This window comes from Protopterus annectens, chromosome 1.part1 (assembly GCF_019279795.1).
Source record: "Protopterus annectens isolate FY-2018-M chromosome 1.part1, PAN1.0, whole genome shotgun sequence".
NCBI lineage: Eukaryota > Metazoa > Chordata > Ceratodontiformes > Protopteridae > Protopterus > Protopterus annectens.
The window spans coordinates 1993769047-1993796265 of NC_056726.1; the positions used below are offsets into that span (position 1 = coordinate 1993769047).

General features: G+C 46.1%; 1 protein-coding gene across 1 annotated transcript in view; it reads left to right on the plus strand.

The window, feature by feature from the left end:
* LOC122816787 (dynein axonemal heavy chain 8-like) overlaps window positions 1-27219 on the plus strand; it is a 9517065-nt gene that overhangs the window by 9027514 nt on the left and 462332 nt on the right. Inside the window, 2 exon segments of the mRNA XM_044089814.1 lie at window positions 16306-16313; window positions 22392-22436. Of these exon segments, the coding sequence (XP_043945749.1) occupies window positions 16306-16313; window positions 22392-22436 (53 nt within the window).

Below are 27219 nucleotides of genomic sequence, written 5' to 3' on the forward strand. Positions count from 1 at the left end.
TGCTGTTCTCAGCAGACCGGCTATTGCTTTACCCCTTGAACTTCCTCCTCCGACTCCCCTCCAGAGTTCGGAGCCGGAGCTTCTCGGGACAGCGACCGTGTCGGCGCCGGAGCCGATACATCCCCTTTCGGCTCCGTCGTCTTCGGCTCCGATCTCTTCCATGAGACCTTCCTTGGAGGGATCCGGTCATCGAGTTTCCCTGGTCGGCTCCGAGGGGGCTAGTGGCATCGGACCCTTGTCCGACCCTGCTCTCCCTCTCGGGGCTTCGGCTTTGGTAAGCTCGGCACCGACATCGGCCTCGGAGCCTTCCCTCTCAGTGGAGCCGGGAATTCCTATTTCCTCGGAACGGGAATATTCCGTCTCCCGGGAGGGGAGCCTTTGAGGTGATGAGGAGTGTCCTGGCACCTGAGCCAGGTCAACGGTCCATCCCTTTAGCTCCTCCCTCTTCGGTGCCTGTGGACGCCTCTTGCCAGCCTCTTGCTCTCAGGCCCAGGGATCCATCGCCCCAGGTTTCCCCATTGGGAATAACTTCCTCTTCCGAGGTTTCTCCTGATCCTGCAGGGGAACCCCCTCGGAAGAGGACGTGTAAGAGGAAACACACAGACTCCCCTGAGTCTACAACATCTGATACCGACTTAGATGAGTCGGAGGGTTCCCCACGGTCCCCCTCTGAGGATGTCTCCTTTTCAGACATCCTTGAGCTCCTCAAACAGAGGGGGAATTGGCCCTCCATGAAACCCTCCGAGGATGAGTCGGTATACCTGGTGGCTTTTGGATCCCGACCCTCCACCTCCTGGGTGTCTCTGCCTTTCGACCCACTTATGCAGGTAGTGGCTCGGAAGGCGTGGGCAGCTCCAGATTCTGTGGAACCGGTCCCCAGGAGACCATCCAAATTTATTACGGCCCCTTCAGACAAACAGTTTCTTTCTAAGGATGTCTCTGTGGATGCTATGGTGGTGGCGGCGGCCACCAAGAAGGAACTTGTGGATCCTTCAGTACCTGTTCATCCTCCTAACAAAGATTCTAGGACCATGGACAGGTATGGAAAGCGGATGTTTTCTTCAGCGACCTTTGCTATGCGTTCGCTGAACTACCTTTGTCACTTCACCAGGCTTCAAAGAGATATTCTCAAGGAACTAGGTGAAGTGGTCCAGGATCCTTCTGCTGCTGGGGCTCAAGAAAAGATTGCCTCACAGCTAGCAATCCTGAATTCCTTAACCAACTCCTCCATGCGGCTCATATCCTATGCAGCCGATGGAGCGAGCAGAGCCGCAGGCACAGGAGTGGCTCCTAGACGTCAAGCCTGGATGCGGCTTAGTAATTTTGCGGACCCCTTTAAGGCGTCCTTCACCAATACCCCCTTTGACGGTTCGGCTTTGTTCGGACCTCAGGTGAAGGAAACCTTGACCAGGTGTGAGCAGGACGGCAAAACTCTTTCTGCCGTTGGAGTCCATTTTTCCACTCCTTCTAGACCCTATCCCAAGGGTCAGAAAGGGGGGAAGATGTGGTTCCGCAAAGCCCAAGGAGCAGCGCCGGACACACGTGGTCAGTTTACCCCCAGAGGCAGAGGGGGTAACAATAAATGCCGCCCTAGGGGCAGAGGGGGTCCTCAGAACCAGGGCAACAGGGAGTCTCTTCCTGAGAAGCCCTTTCAGCATCCCTGAGGTGTTGCCCGACTGTCCACCCTTGGAGGCAGTCGGGGGAAGGATTTCGCTGTACCCAGTAGCCTGGCGTTCCCTTTCACAAGATTTGTGGGTACAGTTGATCATATCCGAGGGTTACAAAATCCCCTTCGAAAGGTATCCCGTACCTCTCCAATCCCTTCCAGACATCTCACCCGGTCAAAGGGATTTGGCAGAACAGGAGGTTACAAAGCTCCTAGAAAAAAGAGCCGTCCAGACTGTTCCGGCAGACCAGTTAGGATCCGGTGTCTACTCGAGATTCTTTTTGGTCCCCAAAAGGACGGGAGATTGGAGACCAATATTAGACCTAAGCAATCTAAACAGATTTGTCAAGAAGGCAAGATTCCGGATGGTCACGCTTCAGTCCATTCTGCCCTTTCTGGGCAAGGACAACTGGATGTGCTCTATAGACCTTCAGGACGCGTACTATCACATAAAGATTCACAGGCGCTCCAGGAGGTTTCTCCACTTTTGGCTAGGGACCAGTCATTATCAATTCAGAGCCCTGCCCTTTGGCCTCACTTCAGCCCCCAGAGTGTTTACCAAATGCATGGCAGTGGTCACAGCTCACCTGAGACGTCAGGGATTCCAGGTGTTTCCTTATTTGGACGACTGGCTCCTCTCCGCCTCCATCAGGCATCAGCTTCTTCAGACCAGAGACTACACTCTGCAGCTTTGCAAAAGTTTGGGAATTTCAGTGAATTTCGAAAAATCTTCTCTGCGGCCTTGCCAATCTATCACCTTTATAGGCGCAGAATTAAACACCGTCAAGTTGTTAGCCAGACTAACAGATCAGAGAATTCTGGACATCCAAAAATGCGTTCAGATTTTATTGCAGAGCAGCAAAGTCAAAGCCAGATTGATACTGAAAGTTCTAGGTCTTATGGCGGCTGCCATTGTTCTTCTACCACTGGCTCGCTTCCACATGCGTCTTCTGCAGTGGATGTTATTCACTCAGTGGTCGTTCCACAGTCTTCCGATGAGACACGAAATCTTAGACACACAATCGTGCAGGACTCATCTGAACTGGTGGATATCTTCTCCTCTTCTTCATCAGGGCCGACCATTTGTTCCCCCTCCTCCGGTTGCTACAGTCATAGGTTCATAGGTTCATAGGTTTATACTAGGCTATCTGCCCTAAGGCATTTATAAGCCTAGCCCAAATTTTTGTGGCTTACGCCACCCCTTATATGAAAAAATACTGTGCCCATTAGTTTGTTGTGCCTCTGTCCAGCAGTGACACAGAGATGATTCCCGGGGTAAACCTACGATCTCCCATCCACAGGTCTAGATTTCTCTTGAACAGAGTCAGCGAGGTGCTCTGCCTCACATGGACCGGGATTTTATTCCACAGCATAGGGAGTCTCTGAGTGATAAATCTATCCCTCCAGCACGTCCTATTTATATCCGTGCTAAGGTTTAAGTTGCTTGCTCTAGTGGTTTTGGTGGATTTGGATTTTTGAGGTGGAGCATGTCCATTAATTCCGGGTTGGACATGGCCTTGTATGTCAGGCACATGTCACCTCTGAGCAGACGGTATGTGACTGAATAGAGCTGGAGTTTCTTCAATCTGGCAGCATATGACAGATTTTGGAGTCTTGGTGAGGAACTTTTGGGGTCTCTCCAATTGCTGCAGATGTCTGGTGAGATACATCCCGAATGGGGCATTGTACTCGATCATTGGTCTGATAAGTGAAGAGTACAGGGGAACAATGACCTCACTAGATCTGGATGTGAATCCCTTCATGATCAGGTGGGCAATGTAGAAGGTCTTTCTAACCACTTTAGCAATGTGAGTGTCAAAAGAAAGGCCACTGTCAACCTGGGTCCCCAGGTCCCTGATAACCTCTTCTCTGCTTAGTGGATTGCCACCTATATGGTAGCTTGGGGTTACCTTGTTTATCCCGAAGGGTATGACTATGCATTTTTTGGCGTTTAACTTCAGGCCATGGCTCTGGCACCAGCTATCTGTTTCCGTGAGTCCCTTCTGAAGGATATCCGTGTCCGATGCACTTTCCACTATGGCGCCCAGTTTGCAGTCGTCTGCAAACTTTGTCAGCCAAAGTCCTCCCATGCTGGCCTGTACTTCTGAGAAGTAGATGCCAAACAATAGGGGGCCAAGGACCGAGCCCTGTGGGACACCACTTGTAACCGGCTTGGAGTCTGACACAGCGCCAGCAACTCTAACCCTGTGGGTTCTGTCCTTAAGCCAGTTTGCAACCCATCTTGTGACATATGGGTTTACATTTAAGCTGGTAAGTTTTCTACAATACCGAGTGGGGTATTGTGTCGAAAGCCTTTGCAAGGTCAAGGTAGGCTGTATGGACTGCCTTTCCCTCATCAACGGCCTTGGTGACTGTTTCGAAGAAGTCGACCAAGTTCAAAAGGCATGATCTTCCCTTGACAAAGCCAAACTGGGGCGGGGCCAATGTCTGCAAGTCCCTATATCTTTGTTTATGAGCTCCATTATGATCCTCTCCATGGCTTTGCAGACTAGACTTGTTAAGCTTATGGGGCGGTAATTACCAGGGTCCGTAGAGGCGCCTTTGTGGAGTGGGACCACAGTTGCCGTCGCCACTCCTTGGGCACGTATCCTGTGGTAAGGCTGAGATTAAACAGCTGCCTTATGTGCGGGTTAATTCCTCATTTAGCTCGTGTAGCACACAGCCGGGGACACCATCCGGTCCCATTGATGTTGTGTTTTAGCTTTAGAGAGCAGCTTTCACCTGCGCATTTGAGATGTCCGGGAGGCTACACTCGGCTGGGATAGTTATCTCTCCTTTAGGGGAGAGGGGTGAAGTTTGCACTGAACCTGTCTGCCAGTATGTTGGCAATGTCTGTGGGTTCAGTGATTTTTGTATCATTTTGGACTAATTCTGAGCATATCTGGGAGTTTCCACCCAGGTTCCTAACATAGCTGAAAAAGGCCTTATGATTGTCCTTTGAATCCATGGCAATTTTCTCTCAAAATTGGCCTTAGTTGATTTTATGAGTGCTCGTATTTTTTACTAATAATGATCAGGGGTGACTTCCTTTTATGGATTTTGTTCTATCATGTAATAGCTTTCTCCTCTTATTGTAAAGTTTGTTAATGGCTGGGGTCCACCCGACTGGACGTTGCCCTTTGTGGAAAGAGTCTTGGTTTTATTTGGGATTGCCTGATCCATGCAGTCCTGGAGGTGTTCATAGAAGGCATTTGTAAGGGCTTCCGCAGCTTGGGTTGTGGTTTCCTCTGGCTCAGGGGCCTTGAAGGATACTACACCAGTCTTGAGTAGTGTGAAGTTTGCTTTAGAGAAGTTCTTCACTATGGTCTTTTTGTTTGGGGTGGGGCGGGATGTGGATTTCCAGTGAGATTAGTTTATGATCAGATCTCACCAATGAGGGATATACTTCGGTGTGGAGCATTTTGTCCCCATGTTTGTGACAATGAGATCTAGTATATTTTCTCCTCTCGTGGGAACAGTGACTAGCTGTTCCATGGCATTTGAATTTATGAACTCCAGGAACCGTTGGGCTAGAAAGTTAGGGCTTGAGTAATGTTCCCAGTCTATATTCGGGTAGTTGAAGTCACCCAATATGATGGTGTTTGGAGATACATTTATACCCTCCAGTGTCTTCAGGAAGGCTGTGTGGGGTTCCTGAGTTTGAGAGGGTGGCCTGTAGCATGCTACAATTTGTAGAGCAGTTTGCCTATGGTTAGTTGCACCTGGATGGTTTCGAAGCTTGATGCGTTGCCACCAACCTGGAGGTGTGGGTATCCTTTATGAAAATGGATACACCCTCCTTTTGTGGTGTGGTCGGGTTTTGGGGCGGAGCATGATATGAGGTAAAACCTAATAGTGCGGGGTGCTCTCAGGAGCCTTGAACCAGGTTTCAGTTACAGCACAGACATCGATGTTCTCCATACTGAGAAGGGCCTTGAGTGCGTGCATTTTGAGATTTAGACTTCTGGCATTGAGCAGCATTACCCTCAGTTTCTTCCCATTTTTGTTTTCTAGGGTGGTAGGTTTAGAATTTGAGCCTTGCCTAAAAATGGCACTATGGGGTGGCAAGAGCCTTAGCCAATATCCGGAATCCCAGGGGTGACAGGTGCAAGCCGTCCCTTGCGAAGAAGCGTGGCTTGTCAAGCATGTCATCCCAGGCAGACAGACACTGGATCCCTTTTGAATGACACCAGACATTAAGCCAATTGTTAAAGCTGATCATCTTGTCTCTATATTGTGGCATCATTCTTGGTGAAGGAAGGATACCGCTCAGGGTTAGGGTCATACCTGCCTGGGCTACATAATCAGAGAGCTCCTCTATGTCTCTTTTCATGTAGTCCAGGGAGGTACGTCTCAGGTCGTTCACACCAGCATGGACAATGACTGTGTCATATTTGTACTTGCCGTGGAGTGACCAGTGCTTGTGTTATGTGGCAGATTCTAGCCCGATAGGCAGCTTACTGTGACCCTCTCCTTGTTCAGCCTGGTGAGTGGGACGTCAGTGTGTCTGACTATGGAGTCACCTATGACAAGTATGTTTGGTGTTGTATTTGGCCTTAAGGGCTGTGACTGCTTTGCACACTGCTTTTGTGGTTTATGTGTTGCTTGTGGGGTGTCTTGAGGTAGCAGTTGTTTGGGTGTCTGTTTTGGAGGCCTCTGCTGTTTAGGTAAATTTTTACTCAGAGCCTCCGAGTATGTCTTTGTGTGTTTATGTGTTTGATTCAGTGGAGTGGTAGCATTATGTGAGGCTGGTTTTGTGGTGTGTGTAGTTGCCTTCTCCTCCTGTCTGGTCTTGTCAGTCCTGAGTTGAGAGAGCTCAGCCTCCAGTTTGGCTAAATAGCTGCATCTCTCGCAAGTATTTGTGTTATGTGGGAGGAGGAGAGGGTTGTCTGTGTACATGAGGCAGTTATAACATTGCCTCAAGCACTACGGATGCCTCTCTGATCGGGTGGGGGGGGCATTATCAGGGCAGGATGGTCCACGGGACGTGGCAACCCATAGAATACCATCTGCACATAAATGTCCTGGAGATGAGAGCGGTGCTTTTAACGTTGCAAGCCCTCAACGACTTTCTTCCCGCGGGGACTATTGCAGTACAAATGGACAATATGTCCGTGGTCTGGTACATCAACAAGCAGGGCGGGACCAGGTCCTATCCGTTGTGTCGAGAAGCTCTCAGACTTTGGCAATGGGCAATCTCCTCTCATCGGTTTCTGATAGCAGCGCACATCCCCGGCAGGTCCATTCTCTTGGCGGACAGGCTGAGCAGAGCCATTCTCATGCCTCACGAGTGGTCTCTCAATCAATCTATAGTGGATCAGATTTTTCTGAAGTGGGACACACCTTGTTGCGATCTTTTTGCTACACCCCAAAACAACAAGTGCCCCGATTTCTTCACTCTCTTTCCCCTACCAGGCCAACCCCTGAGAGACTCTCTAACCCAGGATTGGCCCCGGGGACTTCTGTACGCTTTTCTTCCCTTTCCCTTGATTCCACAAGTCATTCAGAAAGCCACCGTCTTGAGGGCCAAGTTGATTCTCATTGCCCCTTACTGGCCTCGACAAATTTGGTTTCCGACCCTGCATCGTCACCTCCTGGTGCAGCCTTGGCATCTGGACCCAGTTCCCGATCTTTTGATCCACCAATCGGGTCAGCAGCACCGGGCCATTCATTCTCTCAACCTCACTGCTTGGTTGCTCCACTTCCTTCCCTAGCCAGGCTTCCTATGATCTCTGATCCTGTCAGAGATATCTTAGTAGCTTCTTTGAAGTCATCCACCAGAACTGTTTATGCTAGCAAGTGGCGACGTTTTTCCCTTTGGGCAAACTCCAGGGACATTGATCCTTTTACTGCACCTGTTCATTCTGTTTTAGATTTCCTAGCTGAAGTTTTTCAGTCAGGATCTTCTTCTTCAACAGTCAAAGTTCAACTGGCGGCTATTTCCAAATATCATGTTGGCTTTCAAGATCATAACATTATGTCACATAGACTATGCAAAGCTTTTCTGAGAGGAGTTTTTCTCCTGAAGCCGCCAATAAAACATCCTCCCCCACAATGGGATCTGAATTTAATGTTAGCATCCTTGATTTTACCACCCTTCGAACCGTCTGCTTCATGTTCCTTGAAGTTATTGACCTGGAAAACTATATTCTTACTGGCTGTCACTTCAGCAAGAAGGGTTTCCGAGATTCAAGCTCTCTGCATCCGTTCTCCTTACTTGGTTTTTCACAAGGACAGGGTATCCTTGAGAACAAATCCGTCCTTTCTCCCCAAAGTTGTTTCTCAAACTAATATTAATCAATCCATCGATCTACCAGTCTTTTTCCCAAATTATTCTGACAGAGCTGAACAAAAGCTTCATTTTTTGGATGTCCATCGTCAACTCAGGTACTATTTGCATAGAACTAAACAATTCAGGAAATCAGACCAATTATTTGTCTCCTATGCAGAAAACAGGAAAGGTCTCCCAGTATCTAAAGTGACCTTATCCAGATGGTTGTCTTCCACAATTTCTTACGTGTATTCGCTTAGAGGCAAGCAACTACCTTCTAAACCGAAAGCACACTCAACCAGGAGTCTATCCACTTCTACAGCTTTTGAGGATAGGCTACCCATTGATACCATTTGTGCAGCAGCTACCTGGGCCACTCCTCATACCTTTGTCTCTCATTACAAATTAGATTTGGCCTCCAGAGACAGGGCCAGTTTTGGTTCCACAGTTCTCAAGAGTCTGTTCCATTGAGCCACCCGGGACACAGGTGCTAGGGACGCGGTCCCATCCAGCAAGAATGAAGGCGAGATTGACAACTTAACATTTAGAAGTTATGTACCTACCATAACGTTCCATGTTAGTTGTCTTCTCTTGCCTTCTTTCTTGCGTCCCTCCCTCCTTCCCCCTGGCCTGGACAGATCTTGAAGAGTTTCCTCCTCTCAGGTTGTTCCATCCTGAGTCTTCAATAGAAGAGTCTATTGTTATGAACTTGTTTTTCCTAGTCCTACTAGGTTAGTCCTTAGCAGGGTATTTTAGCTACCAAACGAGATCTGAGGTAGTCCCGCCTTGCATCATGGGATATAGGGTTGCCTCGAGCTGGTAAAAGGAGATGTTATGTGATCCTATCTCGCCTACATTCTGACTGATGGGTTCGGAGCCGATCCCTCGGCTCCGACTCGGCACGCTTATGCCAAAGAGCGAAGTTTCTTATTGGCTGAGCTTACTATATCCCAGGATGCACCACTACCAGTCCCCCAGATCTTGTTTGCCGCTAACAAGCGAAGACGTGGTCTCGAGCTTGGCTGAGCTAAGTAGTGTTTTTCACTTACTTTCCTGTCAGGAATTTCTTTAAAATTCAACAAAAAGCTGTTTTAACAGCTATCTAGTGGGTTTGTGTATGAATGAGTATTTTCCCTTGGAAAAATATTGTGTAGTGACTGTGTTTTGTTAGACTAGAGGTCCCATCGGAGTTCAAGGGCCTTCCCCTGTCAATTCGTTGTTTGGCTAATTCCCTCTTATTTTTAGGGGTCCTGGATCAGTTACTTGTATTTTTGTATTGTGTTTAGTACTTGTTTTAAAATAAAAGAAAAGAAGAAGAAGAGAGAGAAAGAAAAATTTCTGTGATAGTCAGTGTGTTTGTTGTGTTTTTTTGGCTAATTCACTGTATTTGACTGCCATAATGTCACAGGCTCCTAGGCCTTCAGGATTTAAAAAGTGCACTAAGTGCAGTTTTAAGATGTCGATCACAGACGACCACTCTCTCTGTGTGTACTGTTTGGGCGCCAAACACTTGCAGGAGTCCTGTAGTGTGTGTCACGCGTTTTCCTCGAGGGTCCTCCAAGAGAGGAAAAATAAACTTGTATTAAAAGGCCTTATTAAACCCTCTTTTGAAGAAGCATTAGCTTCCTCTCCTTCTCCTGCTAAAAAGAAAAGGGCGTCGGCTCCGACCAGTCCGTCGGAACCGACCGCCAAAAAAACATAGGCAGGCTTCTCCTTCGGCTCCACGGACTTCGGAGCCGAGGGCGGAACGGTCTGCCTCGATGCCTCCAGCCTCGACTCCTCTGGGTTCGGAGCCATCGTCTGGGGCATCGAGAGGCGGGTCATCTTCATCGGCTCCACTGATCTCGGAGCCGATGAAGGTTGTCCGCTCAGACACTTCCTCCTCGGCGCCGAAGCCCTCTTCGGCACCGATGGAAATTGATTTGGAAATTCCTTCGGCGCCGATAATTGTAGAGTCGATTCGGAGCCGGTCCCCTAGTCCCTTGGAGCCGTTGGAGAGGCCTACTCGGACCCATTCGGTCTCTTCCAGGTCATCAAGGATGTCAGATTCGGACATAGACAGGGTGCTCCAAAGACTGTTCCAGTCACCAGTCTTCCAAAAATTTGTTTCGGCTCTGACCCAGTTGGCTTCGGAGCCGATAGCCCACTCCATTGCCATTCCTCCTCCGACCGCTTCGGCTCCATCGGAGCAGATGCTGATGGAGCCAGTAGAGATACTAGGGTCGGCTCCGACCCTTACTCCAACCCCGGCCTTCGGGTCCGAGTTTAGCACACGGACTTCTTCGGCCGGACCCGGGGGTGACGTTTCGGGACCAATGCTGTCGGTTCCGAGCCTCCCTCTCGGTGCTTCGGCTGCGGGATTTCCGTCTGCTATCATGGCTCCGGGGACCGGACCCTCCCAGGATTCTGGGGGTCCGGCTTTCAGAGCTATGAGGAGTGCCTTGGCCAAGTCTTCTTCAGCCATCTCTGCGGCTTTGCCGGCACCTTCCCTGGGCATGGAGACTGGGTCTTTGGCAGTTCCCCTGTCTCTAGGCAGCGGAGCCCCGGGGCCTGAGGTTACCCCCACTGGGGGTTCCCCTCCTCCTGAGGGTTCTTCGGAGTTGTCTTCAGAGGAGCCCCCAAGGAAGAGATCGTGCAAGAGGAAGCACGTGGACTCCCCCGACGAGTCTATTACATCGGACACTGATCTTGATGATGCGGAGGGGTCCCCGAAGTCGTCCTCGGATGATGTCTCATTTGCGGACATTCTAGAGATCCTTAAGCAGGCGGCTGGAATTCCAAACCCCCCTTCGCTGATGAGTCGGTGGTTCTCAAGGCCTTCGGGGCTCAGCCCTCCGCCTCCTGGGTGTCTCCGCCCTTCGACGAGCTCCTGGATTTGATTTGTCGGAGGGCGTGGGAACATCCAGATACTGTGGAACCAGTGCCTTCTTACCCTAACAAATTTTTGTCTGCCCCACCCGAGAAGGAGTTCTTAACAAAAGGCGTGGCTGTAGATGCCATGGTGGTGGCATCTGCTACCCAGCAGGACGTGGCAGAGGCTTCTCGTCCGTCCATCCTCTAATAAGGAGTCTAGGAGCATGGACGATGCAGGCGCACCCTGACTTCAGCGGCCTTTACTTTGAAGTCCCTGAATTATTTGGCACATTTCACCAGACTACAGAGGGATCTGGTCAAGGAGCTCTCAGACTCCCTCTCAGGTAACCTACCTGAGCAGCTAGCCCAGTCGGTTAGCTCTCAGTTGGCTATCCTCACCTCGATTTCTAACTTCGTCCATGAGGCTCATTTCATATGCGGCCGAAGCGGGCAAGCGGCAGGCACAGGCGTGGCTCTCGGAGACAAGCCTGGCTCCGTTTGTGTCATTTCGCGGAGGCCTTCAAGTCTTCCTTTGCCGACACTCCCTTTGATGGGTCCTCTTTGTTTGGACCCAAGGTAAAAGACACTCTTACCCGCTGTGAGCAAGGGGGAAAGACTTTATCTGCCGTAGGAGCACGTTATTCCACTCCCTTTCGGCCTTATCCCAAGGCTAAAAGAGGAGGGAAGATGTGGTTCCGCAAATCACAGAAATTCTTTCCTCAACAGCAGGAAGATTCCCCTTCCAGAGGCAGAGGATGGGGAAATTTTTCTGGGAGACGCCGTCCCAGAGGCGGCAGAGGCCCCCGCAACACTGGAGACCGCGAGTCCTTTCGTGGCTCTTCAGCCTCCCACACTCCATGAGGGATTGCCCGGCTGTGCTGCTCCGGAGCCAGTCGGGTGCCGTTTTGCCAAGCACCTAAAAGCCTGGGAGTCTATTACTCAGGACAGATGGGTGCTTCGGATAATTGCCGGAGGTTATACAATTCCCTTCACACACTCACCCCCACCGTCCAAAAAAATCCCGGACCCACCACCCAGTCAAAGGGAAGTTGCAGCCGTAGAAGCTTCAAAGCTGCTAGAAAAAGGAGTCATCCAACCGGTCCCCACAGACCAGATCGGATCCGGAAACTACTCAAGGTTCTTTTAGTGCCAAAAGACAGGGGACCTGAGACCCATTTTGGATCTCAGCAAACTAAACCAGTCCGTCATGAAGTCCAAATTCCGAATGGTCACTTTACAATCCATTCTCCCATTGTTGGAGAAAGATGTTTGGATGTGCTCCATAGATCTCAAGGACGCCTATTATCACATACCGATACATCAGGCGTCCAGGAGGTATCTGCGCTTCAGCCTGGGAGACAGTCATTTCCAATTTTGTGCACTGCCCTTTGGTCTCACCACAGCCCCCAGGGTGTTCACCAAGTGTCTGGCAGTAGTGACTGCTCACCTGAGGAGTCTCGGATTCCAAGTGTTTCCCTATCTGGACGACTGGCTCCTGACTGCCACCACTAGAGAACCTACAAGCCACCATCTCCCTGGGTGCTTCCCTGGGAATTACATTCAACTGGTTAAAGTCTGTCTTGCTGCCTTCTCAGCGCATAAGATTCATAGGAGCAGAGATAGACTCAAAATTAATGCAAATCTTCCTTCCTACTGAAAGGATTCAAACACTACAAGGTCAAGTCCGAGCCCTGCTTCTAAGATCCAAAGCCCCAGCCAGGATGGTCCTGCAACTTTTAGGTTCAATGTCTGCCACGGTTCTCCTAGTTCCTCTGGCAAGATTGCACATGAGGATTCTTCAGTGGCTGTTATCGACACAATGGTCTTTTCAGGATCTCCCCCTCAATCATCACATAATGATTACAGAGACGTGCAAACGGGACCTCCGCTGGTGGCTTCTAACATCCAATCTGAATCAGGGAAGACCTTTTGTTATACCCCCTCCGGTGGCCACCTTGACAACGGATGCCTCCCAGACGGGGTGGGGGGGGCATTGTCTGGGCAGGTCAGTTCAGGGTTTTTGGCTTCCAGACGAAACATTTCTCCATATCAATGTGTTGGAAATGAGGGCTGTACTTCTGTCCCTACAAGCCCTCCACAAGTTTCTCCCTCAAGGCATTATCGCTATCCACACAGACAACATGTTGGTGGTCTGGTATTTAAACAAACAAGGAGGGACCAGATCTTACCCCCTTTGCAGAGAGGCCATGAGGGTGTGGGAATGGGCAGTGGCTACCAACCGCTTCCTGGTAGCGACCCACATTCCAGGAAAATCCAATGTATTGGCAGACAGACTGAGCAGGACTATTCTCTCTCCTCACGAGTGGTCCCTGAACAAAACAGTAGCAGCTCAGATTTTCAAAAGATGGGGGATTCCGTGCTGCGACCTGTTTGCAACACCACAAAACATGAAGTGCAAAAGGTTCTTTTCCTTGATTCCCCGTCAAGGGGAGGCAGCTACGGATGCTCTAGTCCAACCTTGGCCAACAGGACTGCTTTATGCTTTCCCTCCGGTTCCACTCCTCCCCAAAGTCATCCAGAAAGCTTCCCAATTGGGGTCCACAATGATTCTAATTGCTCCGTACTGGCCTCGTCAGGTATGGTTCCCCTACCTACAGAAAAATACTCTGGACGGTCCTTGGTTTTTGGATCTAACTCCGGACCTTCTGGTCCACCAGTCGGGACAACAGCACCAGTCCCTTCACACTCTGAAATTAACAGCTTGGCTCCTCCACTTCCAACCTTAGTCAGAAATCACACCTTGGACCCGGAAGTTATTCACATTTTATCTTCAGCCCACAAACCCACCACTAAGAAATTGTATCACAGTAAGTGGAAGAGGTTTGCTATCTGGGCTCAACTCAGAGGCTTAGACCCTATTACTGCCCCGATACCAGAGGTCTTGAAATATTTGACATCCTTGTTTAATCAAGGATCATCAGTCTCTACTATTAAAGTCCAATTAGCAGCTATCTCCAAATTTCACGAATCCATAGATCCACCATTGATGAGCAGCAGATTATGTAAAACTTTCATGAAAGGTGCTGTGCTTTTAAGACCCCAGTCTTTCATCCTGCCTCCGTGGGATCTTGATTTGGTACCGTGCCTTAACATCTTCTCCTTTTGAACCGGCTGCTACATGTGAGTTGAAATATCTGTCTTGGAAAACTGCCTTCTTAATTGCAATTACCTCTGCAAGAAGAGTTTCAGAACTTCAAGCCCTATCTATCAAACCACCGTACTTGATTTTCACAAGGATAGAGTATCACTTAGGCCTAATTCATCTTTTGTTCCCAAAGTTTGTTCTAATTTCTGTCTCCAACAATCTCTAGAGCTACCAGTTTTCTTTCCAAAATTTTCAAACAAAGCGGAATACACCTTGCATCGTTGGATGTTCATAGGCAATGCGCTTCTATCTAGACAGGACTCAACAAATTCGGAAAACAGATCAATTGTTTGTGTCTTTTTCAGATAATAAACTTGGTAAAACCATCACTAAAGCTACTATTGCCAAATGGATTAGAGATTGCATAACTCAGGCTTATTCCTCTTCAAATAAGCAACTTACAACATCTGTCAAAGCTCACTCTACTAGAGCTATGGCTACCTCTATTGCATTTCATTCCAAGCTCGCTATTTCTGAGATTTGTGCTATGCTACTTGGTCCAACCGCACTTTCATTTCCCACTATAAATTGGATGTGGTATCTAAAGGGCGAGCATCATTTGGTTCCACGGTACTCAGGAGTGTTTTCCAGTGAGCCACCCAGGATATAGGTGCTAGGGACGCTGTCCCATCAGTCAGAATGTAGGCGAGATAGGATCACATAACATCTTTTAGTTATGTACTCACCATAACTTCAGATGTTTGGGATCCATCTCGCCACATTCCTAATACCCACCCTCCTTCCCCCTGCCTTGGAGATCAGAAGAGATTGAACGGTTTGAGTTCTACTGTTTTTATCTTGTATCATCTGTCGATGTTATATAAGCAGTGCATGCGTGTGTGCATGTATGCGGACAAACTAGATCTGGGGGACTGGTAGTGGTGCATCCTGGGATATAGTAAGCTCAGCCAATAAGAGACTTCGCTCTTTGGCATAAGCGTGCCGAGTCGGAGCCGAGGGATCGGCTCCGAACCCATCAGTCAGAATGTAGGCGAGATGGATCCCAAACATCTGAAGTTATGGTGAGTACATAACTAAAAGTTCTCAAGCTAAGCAAGTGCCGAGTCGGAGCCGAGGATCGGCTCCGAACCCATCCAGCAAGAAAGAAGGCGAGAGAAGACAACTAACATGGAACGTTATGGTAGGTACATAACTTCTAATTTCCACATCATCTTCTATCAAGTCCTCCCATGGCCTATCCAGAGCAGACATGGATAGGATGAAGAGGAGGTTTCTCAGTACTCAGATTCAGATGAGAGTATTGTCGGCTCCATCTACCATCAGATCTGTAAGCCTCAAACCTGTTTCTCACCTGCTTATGTATCCTTCTCCTTCTCAGATTTGTCCTATGATTTTGGAGCCCTCAGATCTAAGAATCCTGAGAGTTGATGCATCAGATCTGAAGACAGCTAGGGCTTCAATTCTGATTGCATCCCTGACTTATTCTGTGCTGATTCCCCTAGAGCAGGATGAGTCCTGGAACCGAAGCTTCAGTGCCAGATATGGGGGGGATGGATTCGACTCTGAGGTTGTTGGAGCCGCTCCTTCCCCTCAGTGCTTCGGCTATAGATAGCTCAGTTCCACCTCCTCCCTAGCAGCAGGAGCCCAGACAGAGTTGAGGCTTGGCAGTGCCTGGAGCTTCAGCTACAATGAGGCCAGCTTAATCTTCTCCTAGTCCTGCCTTTGAGGTGGTGGAGAGGGCTTTCTCTTATACAAGTGTTCAATCTACTCTTATTTCTTCAGACCCTACCCCTCTACTGCCATCAGATCCTTGTTCTGAGTCTCATTATTCTGTTCTCAGGGACAGCTGGTCCATTCAAGTTTCTAGGCAGCTCCTCTACAGGAATTTCCCCTCTCTACCAATACCTCTCTAGATCTTCACACTAACGAGGTCCCACGGAAGAGGTCATGCAAAAAGAAGCACATAGATTCCTCCCAAGAATCTTTAACTGAAGACACTGAATTTGATGAAGGGGAGATGCCACCAAGGTCTCCACTGGAAGACATCTCCTTTGTAGACATTCTAGAGATCCTTAGTCTGAAAGGTGGCTGGTCTTCCGATCCTCCTTCCCAGGAGGAGTCAGTGTTCCTGTAAGCCTTCTGATCTGGCCTATCTGCATCTTGGATTAACCCCCAGCTGATGATCTTATATATCTGGTGTCTCACTGGGCAAGGAAGGATCTTGATACTGTTGAGCCCATCCCTCATCACCCCCCGATAAATTTCTTGCCCCTCCCAAAGACAGGCCTCATTGGAGTAAGGGAGTTCCTGTGGTTGCCTTGGTTGTGGTGATGGTCAGTAAGAAAGTGCTGACATAACAGAGCTCTTCTATCCATCTTCCTAACAGAGAGCCCAGGGTGATGGATAGATTTGTAAAGCACATTTACACCTCTGTGACATTTGGTGTCTGGTCACTAAATTATTTGGTACATTTCACTAGATTGCAGAGAGACTTCATTAAAGATCTCTCAAAATTTCTTACTGGGTCCTTCATTCTGGACCTCAGCAATCTCAATCAGTTTGTAAAGAACGCCAAGTTCTGGAAAGTCTACCTTTTCTATGGAAGGATGATTGGATGTGCTCTGTCAAGGTTCAGGACATGTACTATCACATCAAAATGAACAGGCACTCATGGAGATATCTGTGCTTTCAGCTGGGGGCCAGTCACTATCAGTTCAGAGCCCTGCCCTTTGGTGTCATCACAGCCCTTAGGGTGTTCACCAAGTGTATGGCAGTAAACCAAAACAAAGAAACAACAGTGGAGTTCCAGTACAGGAAGAAACAAAGACTAAGAACATAAAAACAACCAGTAAGTCAGCCATGAGCCTCAATACAAGTTGCAGGATGTGTTTAATGCCAAAATAAAGTTAAAAACATCCACAGTTTAGCGTTTTCATCTTTAATAAAGAGACATCAGAACTGGGAATGCAGCTCACATAAGGCCATTTAAGAACATGCAAAAAGGAAGACACACCTCTTGGAACAGACATCAGTGCAAAGCAGAAAATCAAAATAAACACCATAAAAGTCAAATAAATGCACACATTACACCTGAACCAACAAATAAAATAAAAAGTTAACCAAAGTACATCATAATCTAATAGCTCTCCTTTTTAATTCACTGCTAACAAAAATAGTGTCATTCAAACCGGGAAAGGTGGTAGCATCCAGCTTTAGCTGCCAAAGGATTTCTCGGTAAAGCAGATTATTCTACCAGTCACCTGCATGTTGAAGAATCTGCATTTGTTAAAGAACCAAAAATGTAAACTTAATAAAACCAGCACACCCAATGGAATGTCTGGCCAGTGCACTTTTCTGATCTTTGCATCGAATACTGGGGTCTATATTAAATCATCGAACGCTTAGAAAAATGAACAATGATTTATCGACCCCATGTAAGCGAAAGCTTACAAACTCGAAAGCTTAGAACAGTGATTTTTTTTTTCCTAAGGGAAAAAAAATCGCTGTTCCAAAAAAAAAAAACCACTTAAAACATAACATAAAGTGGGGGTCTTCTCCCTCCCCTACTTAAATATACCAACTCCGACATTGCAATACAATGATGAAAACGGCAAAGTAATGGAAGTGGCCAAGCGATTTCTTTCCCAGGGAAAGAATTTGCTTATATGCCGCTTCATCATTTTGCCTTTTCATCTTTTCAAGTTTGACCAAGACGCATTCGAAAGAATGCACCTTCGTTCATCTAATAGGAACCCGAATACTGTGCACATGCTGATAAATATGCTTATTCAAAGCATTCTTAGTTTTCCCACATAGAAAGCAGGGCAATATGAGCATGTAGCCAGATATACCACTCTTTTTGAGAAACAGTTAAAAAGCCATACTGCCCAGAAATATTCAAGTTACTTAAAAGGGTGCTTATGTAAGGATACTGATGGCAGCACCCACGTTTTCTAGGTAGTATTCCCTTAGGATGATCACTGGCTCTCTCCAACAGAGATTTAATGTTAGATTTGTTTTTATAAGTGAAAGATGGCAATGACAGAAAACGTTTTCTAATATTCTCATCACATTGTAGCATACATCAGTTGTTTTGCATGATCTTTTTCAATGTTTTTAACATCTAAGGTGTAATGCAAAACCATATTAAGTTGCCCATCAAAATTTGTAGAATTGTCTTTCTTATGTATCTGATTCAATCCACTTTTAATTATAAGGGCAAATTTGTTGTTTTTCTCAATCCATATCTCATTCCTAATGGAATCTAGGAATGCTGCTGGATAGCCATGATCCAGAAACATCAGTCTTAAAAAGTCGAATTGTTCAAGACAAACTGAATCATCAAATGTCAACCTTGATGTTCTAATAAATTGACTTTTAACCCCCGTTTTAATGGAGGGGGTGGCAACTATTAATAAAGAGAAAATTGCAGCAGTAAGTGGGCTTCCTTAAAATTCTTGTACTGAATTCGTCATGTATTCCTTTCCTGATATCAGTATCCAGGTAATTAATCTTGGCACATTTGCAAGAGAATGTGAACTTGAGAAAATTGGTACTTTCTTGCAACTGTAAAATAAAAACTTCAAGTTCATCAACAGGTCCTTGCCAAATGATAAGCAAATCATCCAAGTAGCTGAAATAACCAGCACATTTTTGGTAGACATAATGTACTTTTCACCTTTTCCAGCAATATACATCAATTTTGTGATGTTATTAAAAGGAATTGGCCCATTTTGCTGGCTGACAGCAAAGTGAGGAATATTGTTGGTGAGTGTCCTGGCTTTATTTTCAGGAATAACTTGAATATGAAAAGGTTATTATGTTATGGACCGAGAAATCATGCCTCTGAGCCAGCAATGAGAAGGGGAACTTTTCCATGTAATAATTGTAAAGCCTGTTCTTCCATTGCCCTAGATGCTCAATTTATTCATCCAGTGACTGGATGTGTTTTTTCACCCAGATTTATGGCGACTTGTAGGAGTAACAACTTAAACTATTTAGCAACATGTTGTACATGTGAATGTTTTTATGTAGGAAAGACTACACGCCTGCTAAGAGAATGTATATTAGGGCATCTAGGCAGTATTCTTAATAAAACTATCACCAGTGCATGCAAATTCATCAGGACATAATGTTTTTTTATTTTATGGCTTTACAACTAGTTCCATCAAGTAACAGAAGGGGTGATATGAATAATCAAGTGGAAATGCTTGAGGTAAAATGAATTGTATCTTTACAAGCACATATGTTTCCAGGTTTAAACTCTGGTATTCCTCTTAGACCTGCCTTAAATAGGAGGCAGTGACTCTTGCCTAATTGATATAGTTATTTTATTGACAACAGTTGTTGATTGGTTATTCAATGTGTTTAGTGTTGATTTTATTCTTCTGCTTGGATCTGATGAAGCAGTAACCCCACGAAAGTGCTAATCATTGTCAATAAATCGTTTTATTATATACATTTTTGGTGGCTGTGTTGAGTGCTCATATTTTGTCTTCATTTACTGTGTTTTTATAGTGTGAGCAACCTTTAGTAGTTTGGTATTGCTTTGTTTTTTGCTAAAATACTCTCCCCCCCAGAGGATCAACCCCACTGGTCCAAGAGTTTGGCAGTAGATGCTATGGTGGTGGCGGTGGCCATGAAGAAGGAACTCGCAGAGGAGGGTCCTACTGTCCATCCTCCAAACCAAGAGTCTTGGACATTGGACAGATTAGTGAAGAGGGTTTATGCTTCAACGACCTTTGCCATACGGTCGTTGAATTATTTGGCACATTTTACCTGTTTTCAAAGGGACCTGATCACAGAGCTCTCAGGAACCTTAGCAGGAACAGTGTCTGACAAGGTACGCGACAAGGTTGCCACCCTAGAATCTATCTGTAACTTGTCCATGTTGCTGATTGCACATAGAACCAAAGGAAATGACCAGAGCAGCGGGTGCAGGCGTTGTCATGAGACGTCATGCTTGGATGCACTTGTACGACTTAGCTGACCCCTTCAAATCTTCCTTTGTCAATGCTCCTGTTGATGCTTCTTCACTGACATATTAGCCAGGTGTGAGAAGGACAGAAAGACCCTGTCTGCTGCAGGCGTATGTTTTTCCACTCCTCAACGATCCTATACCAGGAATCAGAGAAGTGGAAAGATGTAATTCAGGAAGTCCCATGGGCCTTTTCATGACACATGTGGTGAGTTTTTCCCCCAGGGCAGAGGGGGGGAACTTATCAAAAAGATGCCTCTCCTGTGGAAGGACTCCAGGGATTCCTCTGGAAGCAGTTGGAGGATGATTTTCTCTGCACCACTTAGCCTGGCATTCAATAACGTCAGATTCCTCAATGCAGACAATTACTACCAGAGGTTACCACATCCCCTTCGATCTTTATCCATCGATCTTTATCCAAGGCCGTAAAGGCGAATCCCTAACATTCCACCCAGTCAGAGGGATGCAGCAGCTCAAGAAATTCTAAAGCTGCTGAAAAAAAGAGTCATCTAAACAGTCCCACCAGACCAAGTAGGATCCAGTTTTTAGTCGAGATTCTTTTTACTACCAAAAAAGACAGGGGACTGGAGGCCAATGCTAGACCTCAGTGTTCTTAACAAGTTTGTTCAACAAACAAAATTCTGGATGGTCACGGTTCAGATGAAAGATTATTGGATCTGCTCGATAGATCTTCAGGATATGTATTACCACATAAAAATGGACAAATGCTCCAGAAGATATCTCCGCTTCTGGCTGGGAATCAATCATTACCAATTTTGAGCACTGCTTTTTGGTGTCATCACAGCCCCTAGAGTGCTCACCAAATGTATGGCAGTAGTAACAGTTCACTTGAGACAGCAAGGATTCCGGGTGTTTCCATATTTAGACGAGTGGCTTCTTGCCACCCCAACCAAGCATCTACTGTTTCACACCTTACACTACACCCTAAAACTGGCAGGGCTCTTAGGTATCTCAATAAACAAAGAGAAGTCAAAACTGGTAGCCACTCAAAGCTTAGAATTCATTGGAGCATCATTCAACAAGAGATCCTGTCTAGTCGCTCTTCCTCATCACAGATTACAGAGACTAAGTTCTCAGCTCCAAGCAATCCTCTTTCAAGACATAGTTCCACCTCACTTATTCCTTTAACTACTAGGGTCAGTGGCAGCGACGATTACCCTAGTTCCTCTGGTGAGACTACACAAGAGGCTGCTTCAGTGGCTCTTAGCATCACAGTGGTCTCCATTAACTCACTCCATGCCTCATCCAGTCTACATAACAAACTGTTGCAAGCAGGATCTGAATTTGGTGGATGAAGCCAGAAGAGGAGTTATGGAGTCGCCCCTTTAGAACCCCTCAGCCCAAGGTCGTAGTGACCACAGATGCATCCCTGATGGGGGTGGGGGCATTTTCAGGGGAAAGACAGTCCAAGGCACTTGGTCCCTCTTAGAGGCCAATTTGAATATCAACATCCTAGAACTGAGGGCAGTGCTTCTGGTGTTGGAAGCATTCCAGTCTGTCCTTTCATTGGGGGCAATTGCTATCCAATCAGACAACATGTCGGTTGTCTAGTACATCAACAAACAGGGAGGAACTAGATCCTACCCGTTATGTCGGGAAGCCATGAGAGTATGGCAATGGGCAATAACCTCCAACTGCTTTCTGATAGCAATGCACATTCCCAGGAATTCCAACGTGATTGCGGACAAACTGAGCAGATGCATTCTCCTGCCTCACAAGTGGTCTCTCAGTTCCATGGTAGCGACGGAAATTTTTCATCGTTGGGGTCAGCCATTTGCATCTCCCATGAACCACAAATGCAGCAGCTACTTTGCCCTACTCTCCCCTCAGGGGGAGTCCCTGAGGGATGCCCTTATACACACTTGGCCCTCGGGACTACTTTATGCCTTTCCTCCTTTTCCCCTGATTCCACAGTTTTTCAAGAAAGTGCAGAGTAATTCTCATTGCACCCTATTGGCCCCACCAAATCTGATTTCCCTTTCTTTGGCCTCACATAGTTCACCGTCCTTGGATGCTGGATCCAACTCCGTGACTGTTGTCTCATCCACAGGGGCTGGTCCATCCCAACCTACTAAGTCTCAAGCTGACCGCTTGGTACCTCCAATTCCAGTAACTGCCAGGTAGAATAATCTGTCTTCCCCTGTACAAAAGATACTTCTGGCTTCCCATAAACTGCCCCTCAGAAAAATGTATCATAGTAAGTGGAACAGATTTGTAATCTAGTCTCAAGAAAAAGGACTTGACCCCTTTTCAGCCCCGATTAATAAAAGTGTTGGAATATTTGTCAACTTTACTCCAATCTGGAGCCTCAACTTCTACTATCAAAGTCCATTTAGCATCTATTTTAACTTTCCATAATGGCTTCAATGATTTTTCTTTAATATCTCACTGTCTCTGCAAAACCTTCTTAAAGGAAGTCATACATTTATAAAACCACCCTTTAAAGAACCCATTGAACCTTGGAGTTTGACGTTAGTCTTACAAGCTTTGATTCGCCAACCTTTTGAGCCAGCATCCACCTGTGATATAAAATTTTTGTCTTGGAAGACCTTATTCCTGGTAGCCATCACTTCAGCCAGAAGAATATTAGAATTACAGGCCTTATGCATAAGGTGCCCATACATCATTTTTCACAGAGAGAGAGAGAGTATCCTTTCGGACTAATCCCTCCTTTCTATCCAAAGTTGTCTCAGATTCAAATATTAATTAATCCATTGACCTGCCAGTTTTCTTTCCAAACTTTTCAAATAAAGGAGAATATTGTTTCCATTTGTTGGATGTGGGTCTACTTTGAATCATCTAAAACCCGTAACATCTAATTTCATAACATTGAGACCAGAACATCTAAAACCCAAAACATCTAATTTCATAACATCTAACACTACAAATCACAAGAAAATAATGTCCCCTCTACATAGAACGACACCAAACTACCAAACACACTTTTTACTACATTTCTGCAGGGGGGCAAGCCCGTCAATTAAATATACCAACTCCAAGATCGCACTACAGTGGGAAAAACTTAATTTCTTAACCCCACTGTATCATGCCCCCCTGCAGAAATGTAGTAAAAAGTGTATTTGGTAGTTTGGTGTCCATTATATGCCGTTATATGTGGAGGGGATGTTATTTTCATGTGATTTTCTGTTGTTAATTGTTATGAAATTCAATGTTATGGATTTTAAATGTTTTGAGTTTTAGATGTTCTTGTCTCAATGTTATGAAATTAGATGTTATGGGTTTTAGATGTTTTGAAGGGGACCTGTTGGATGTACATAGACAATTATATTTTTACTTAGACAAGACTAAATCATTCAGAAAATCAGACCAATTGTTCCTTACTTTTTCAGCTCGTAAATTAAGCAAGCCAGTTTCTAAAGTCACTTTGTCAAAATGGTTGAGAGACTGCATCACCTTTGTTTATCAACAGAATAAAATGGGTTTATCAGCTAAAGGCAAGGCTCATTCCACCAGATCAGTTTCCACTTCAGTAACCCTTCCTTCAAGAGCCTCTATTGATGACATTTGCACAGCAGCTACTTGGCCTACCCCTCATACCTTTATCACTCATTACAAATTGGATATGGTCTCCAGGTAAAAGAGCATCCTTTGGCTCTATGGTGCTCAGGAATATCCTTCCATAGGGCCTCCCAGGATATAAGTAGCTAGGGACTCTGTCCCAACCATCAGGAATGAATGAAGATTGACAACATCAGATAAAGAAGTTATGTTCTTACCATAACGTTCCATCTGTGTTGTTGAGCTTCTTTCATTCTTGACATCCCACCCTCCTACCCCCTCCAAAGACTCTTGGAGGTACGGAACAATTCCTAGATGTGGTTATTTGATAGGGCAGTTGCTCAGACAAAACTTCCTCTTTCTTATTTCTATGGGCAAACTCGATCTGAAGGGAAGAGAGGCACTGTGGGTAACCTTAGATCAAAATTTTCTGGCTGACGCAAGCTTGTTATATCGTCTAAGTCGGTTCCGAGGATGGAACCGAAACTCAACCATCAAGAATGAATGAAGATCAACAACACAGATGGAATGGTATGGTAAGAACATAACTTCTTTCTTCTAGCTATTACTCTCAAGCACTAGTGGATTCAGGTAAATGTTTCTGCTTTTTCTTAGTTTTTCTATCTCATTTCCTTTTTTTTTTCTCGTTACATTTAGTGTACTTCTAGTAATGTCATCAATACCTTTTCCCTTTACACGGTGTTGTATTCCCCACTATCATTGCTGATAGTTTCCCTCCCCTCTCTTGATCATAGTTTTCTATCACCCTATACACACTTGTGTATATCTAAAGCCATCATCGTTGAAAGTCTCTCTTCCCTATTTTTTCATTCTATCATAGAATATAAAAATACAAGTAAAAAAATATATCTTTTTTGCTCCCACTTTCCCTTGTTGTTTGTGTGGAGTGATATTTGTTTAGCGGATTTATCTATTTTTTCTTGCTTGAGATGGCTGAGAAGGGTAAAGGCCCCTCTGGCTTCAAAAAATGCCAGAAGTGTGGCCATAAAATTCCTGCTTCAGAATTTAATTTACTGTGTGTGTATTGTCCTGGTCTTCACCATTTACAGGAAGATTGCAGCATCTGTCATGCCTTCATCCACCTCACTTTAGTGGAAATGGAATAAAATTATTTTAAAAGGACTTCTCCCTTCAGCCTTTGGTGAAACCTTATCCATGGGTGATAAAGCCTAGACAGATATTTCTTCTCCTTCTTCCTCTTCCTGTGTTGAGAAATTGAAGAAAATAAGTCTTTCGATCTCCCTGTTGGTTTCAACCCAAAAATTGAAGACCTCTGCTCCAACAGTTTCCACAGAACTGAAGGCCTCTGCTGTTGACACTCCGGTGCTGACATGCATCCCAGCACCTATCTCAATTTCAAGCCCTTCGACATCAAAGGCCTCTGTACCAAAAGTGGCTGCTGCTTCACCAGACAAGACTAAATTGCCTAGACTACCTACTCTCTCTCTATTGATCACTTTATTGGGGAACTTCCAGAGGTATTCATGCAGAGGCCATAAGTCCCCTTCCACATCGTCCATCTGTTCCACCAAAACTCTTTCAGAACTTGACATGGAGAAGCTAGTGAATAAAATTTTATGGGTTAGAGGGCATTCAGACCCCTCTTTGGTACCCAACCCTTTGGGTATTGGTACAAAAACTTCTTTTACATCATTAACTACTTCACCTCTAATATCTTTGGTGGTCTTAGAGTCCTCTGTTGCAGAACTTCCAGCACTGACTGTACTGGCTCTGGAGTTGTTCCCTTCTTTGGAGCCGGTAGTTACCCTGAGATCTTCGGTTGTTTCTGAACCGGAGACCTCCAGGAGACATAGCTACCCTGCTGGTTCCAGGGGACAGGTTTCGACTCAGGTTTTTTGGAGCCATCCCTGCTCCTTGGAGCTTTGGCTCAAGTTAGTTCAGCTCCGGCTTCAGTTTTGCCGGTCGGTTCTTCAGAGCGGGGAGTGACCCCAGTTCCGAGGCAGTCCTTCTCAGTTCTATACTCCCTCCCCTCTTCATGGGGGCTGACCTTCGAGGCTATGCAGAGGGCTCTCTCTCTTGTAGAAACTCAGTCGTTGCCTTCCCCTTGGGACAAGTACCTCCCTTTAGTTCTGGTATTTCTGCTGCCTCTCCACTGGGACAGTGGGTGCTGAAGCCTCAAGTATCACAGGCACTGGTGCTGTTATCTTCTAATACCTCCCTAGACTATCCCCCTGAGGAGGTCTCTCAGAAGAAGTAGTGCAAGAGGAAGCACTTGGATTCCCCCCAGGAATCAGTCACCGAAGATAGATTTCATTGAGGGGAAAGGGTCCCCATGTTCACCCATTGAAAATGTCTAATTTGGAGACATCTTGGAAATTTTGAAACAAAGGGATGGCTGGAAGTCCCAAAACTCTTCCTCTGAGGAATCTATTTACCTGCAGGCTTTCAGCACATACCTGTCTGCATCTTAGTTGACACCACTCTCTGATGAACTCATCCAGTTGATTTCTCAGCAGGCATGAAAGGCTCTAGACACAGTCAAGCCCATTCCAAAAAGACCAGAAAAGATTCTTTCCACTCCAGAAGACAAAGAGTTTTGGGCTAAAGGGTTGGCTGTAGCGGCAGCCACTAAAAATAAACTTTCTGATTAGAGTTCTTCCATCCATCTGCCCAATAGAGAGTCTTTGGCCATGGGCAGGTTTGGGAAGTGGGTCTACGCTTCATCAATCTTCACCATAAGGTCTTTTAATTTCTTGGCACATTTCACCAGACTTCAGTGTGATCTGATTAAAGGGTTGTCAGACACCCTGGCAGGAACTGTAGCTGAGGGAGTCTAAGAGAAAGTGGCTTCTCAGTTAGCCACCCTGGAGTCTGTGTCCAATTTGTCCATGAGGCTGATTGCTCATACAGTTGAAGGGACATCTTGAGCAGCAGGTGCAGGTGTAGCCATAAGAAGACATGCCTGGATGCACCTATGTGACTTTGCAGAACCATTCAAGTCTTCTTTTGTCAATGCTCCTTTTGACGCATCATCCTTGTTTATCCTAAAGTGAAAGAGACTTTATCCAGGTGTGAGAAGGATGGTAAGACCCTTTCTGCTGTCGGCGTATATTTTTCCACCCCACCTAAAGGTCCTTTTCTATAAACCAGAGGAGAGGTGGCAAAATGTGGTTCAAGAATTCACAAGGACCTTTCCAAGACACACATGGATAGAGTTTTCCCAGGGGCAGAGTGGGGAACTAAAATGGAAGATGCCATCCTCGTGGAAGGGGTGATTCATAAAACCAGGGCTTTGGGGATTCTTTCCCAGGCAAGCACTTTAAGCATTCCTGAAGGGAAGCCCAATTGCCTTCCTCTGGAGGCAGTCCACGGGATCCTTATCATTGCACCTAAATGCTTAGTTAAACTTAACAAAAGATTCCTGGGTGCAAAGGATCATATCCAGAGGTTATATCATTCCCTTTTCTCAACCTTCCCCCATTCAAAGAAAATCCCTGCTGTTCCACCCAGTCAGAGAGATGATTCAGCAGTGTAAGAAATTTAGAAACTACAGGACAAACGAGTCATCCAGTAAGTCCCACCAGTCCAAAAATGATCTGGAAACCACTCAAGATTCTTTTTAGTGCCAAAAAAGACAGGGGACTGGAGACACATTTTGGATCTTAGTGTGCTGAGCAAGTCTGTTTGACAAACAAAATTCTGGATGTTCACAGTGCAGTCTATTCTTCCCTTTCTAAAGAAAGACAACTGGATGTGCTCAATAGACCTTCAGGATGCGTATTACTATATAAAAATGAACAAAC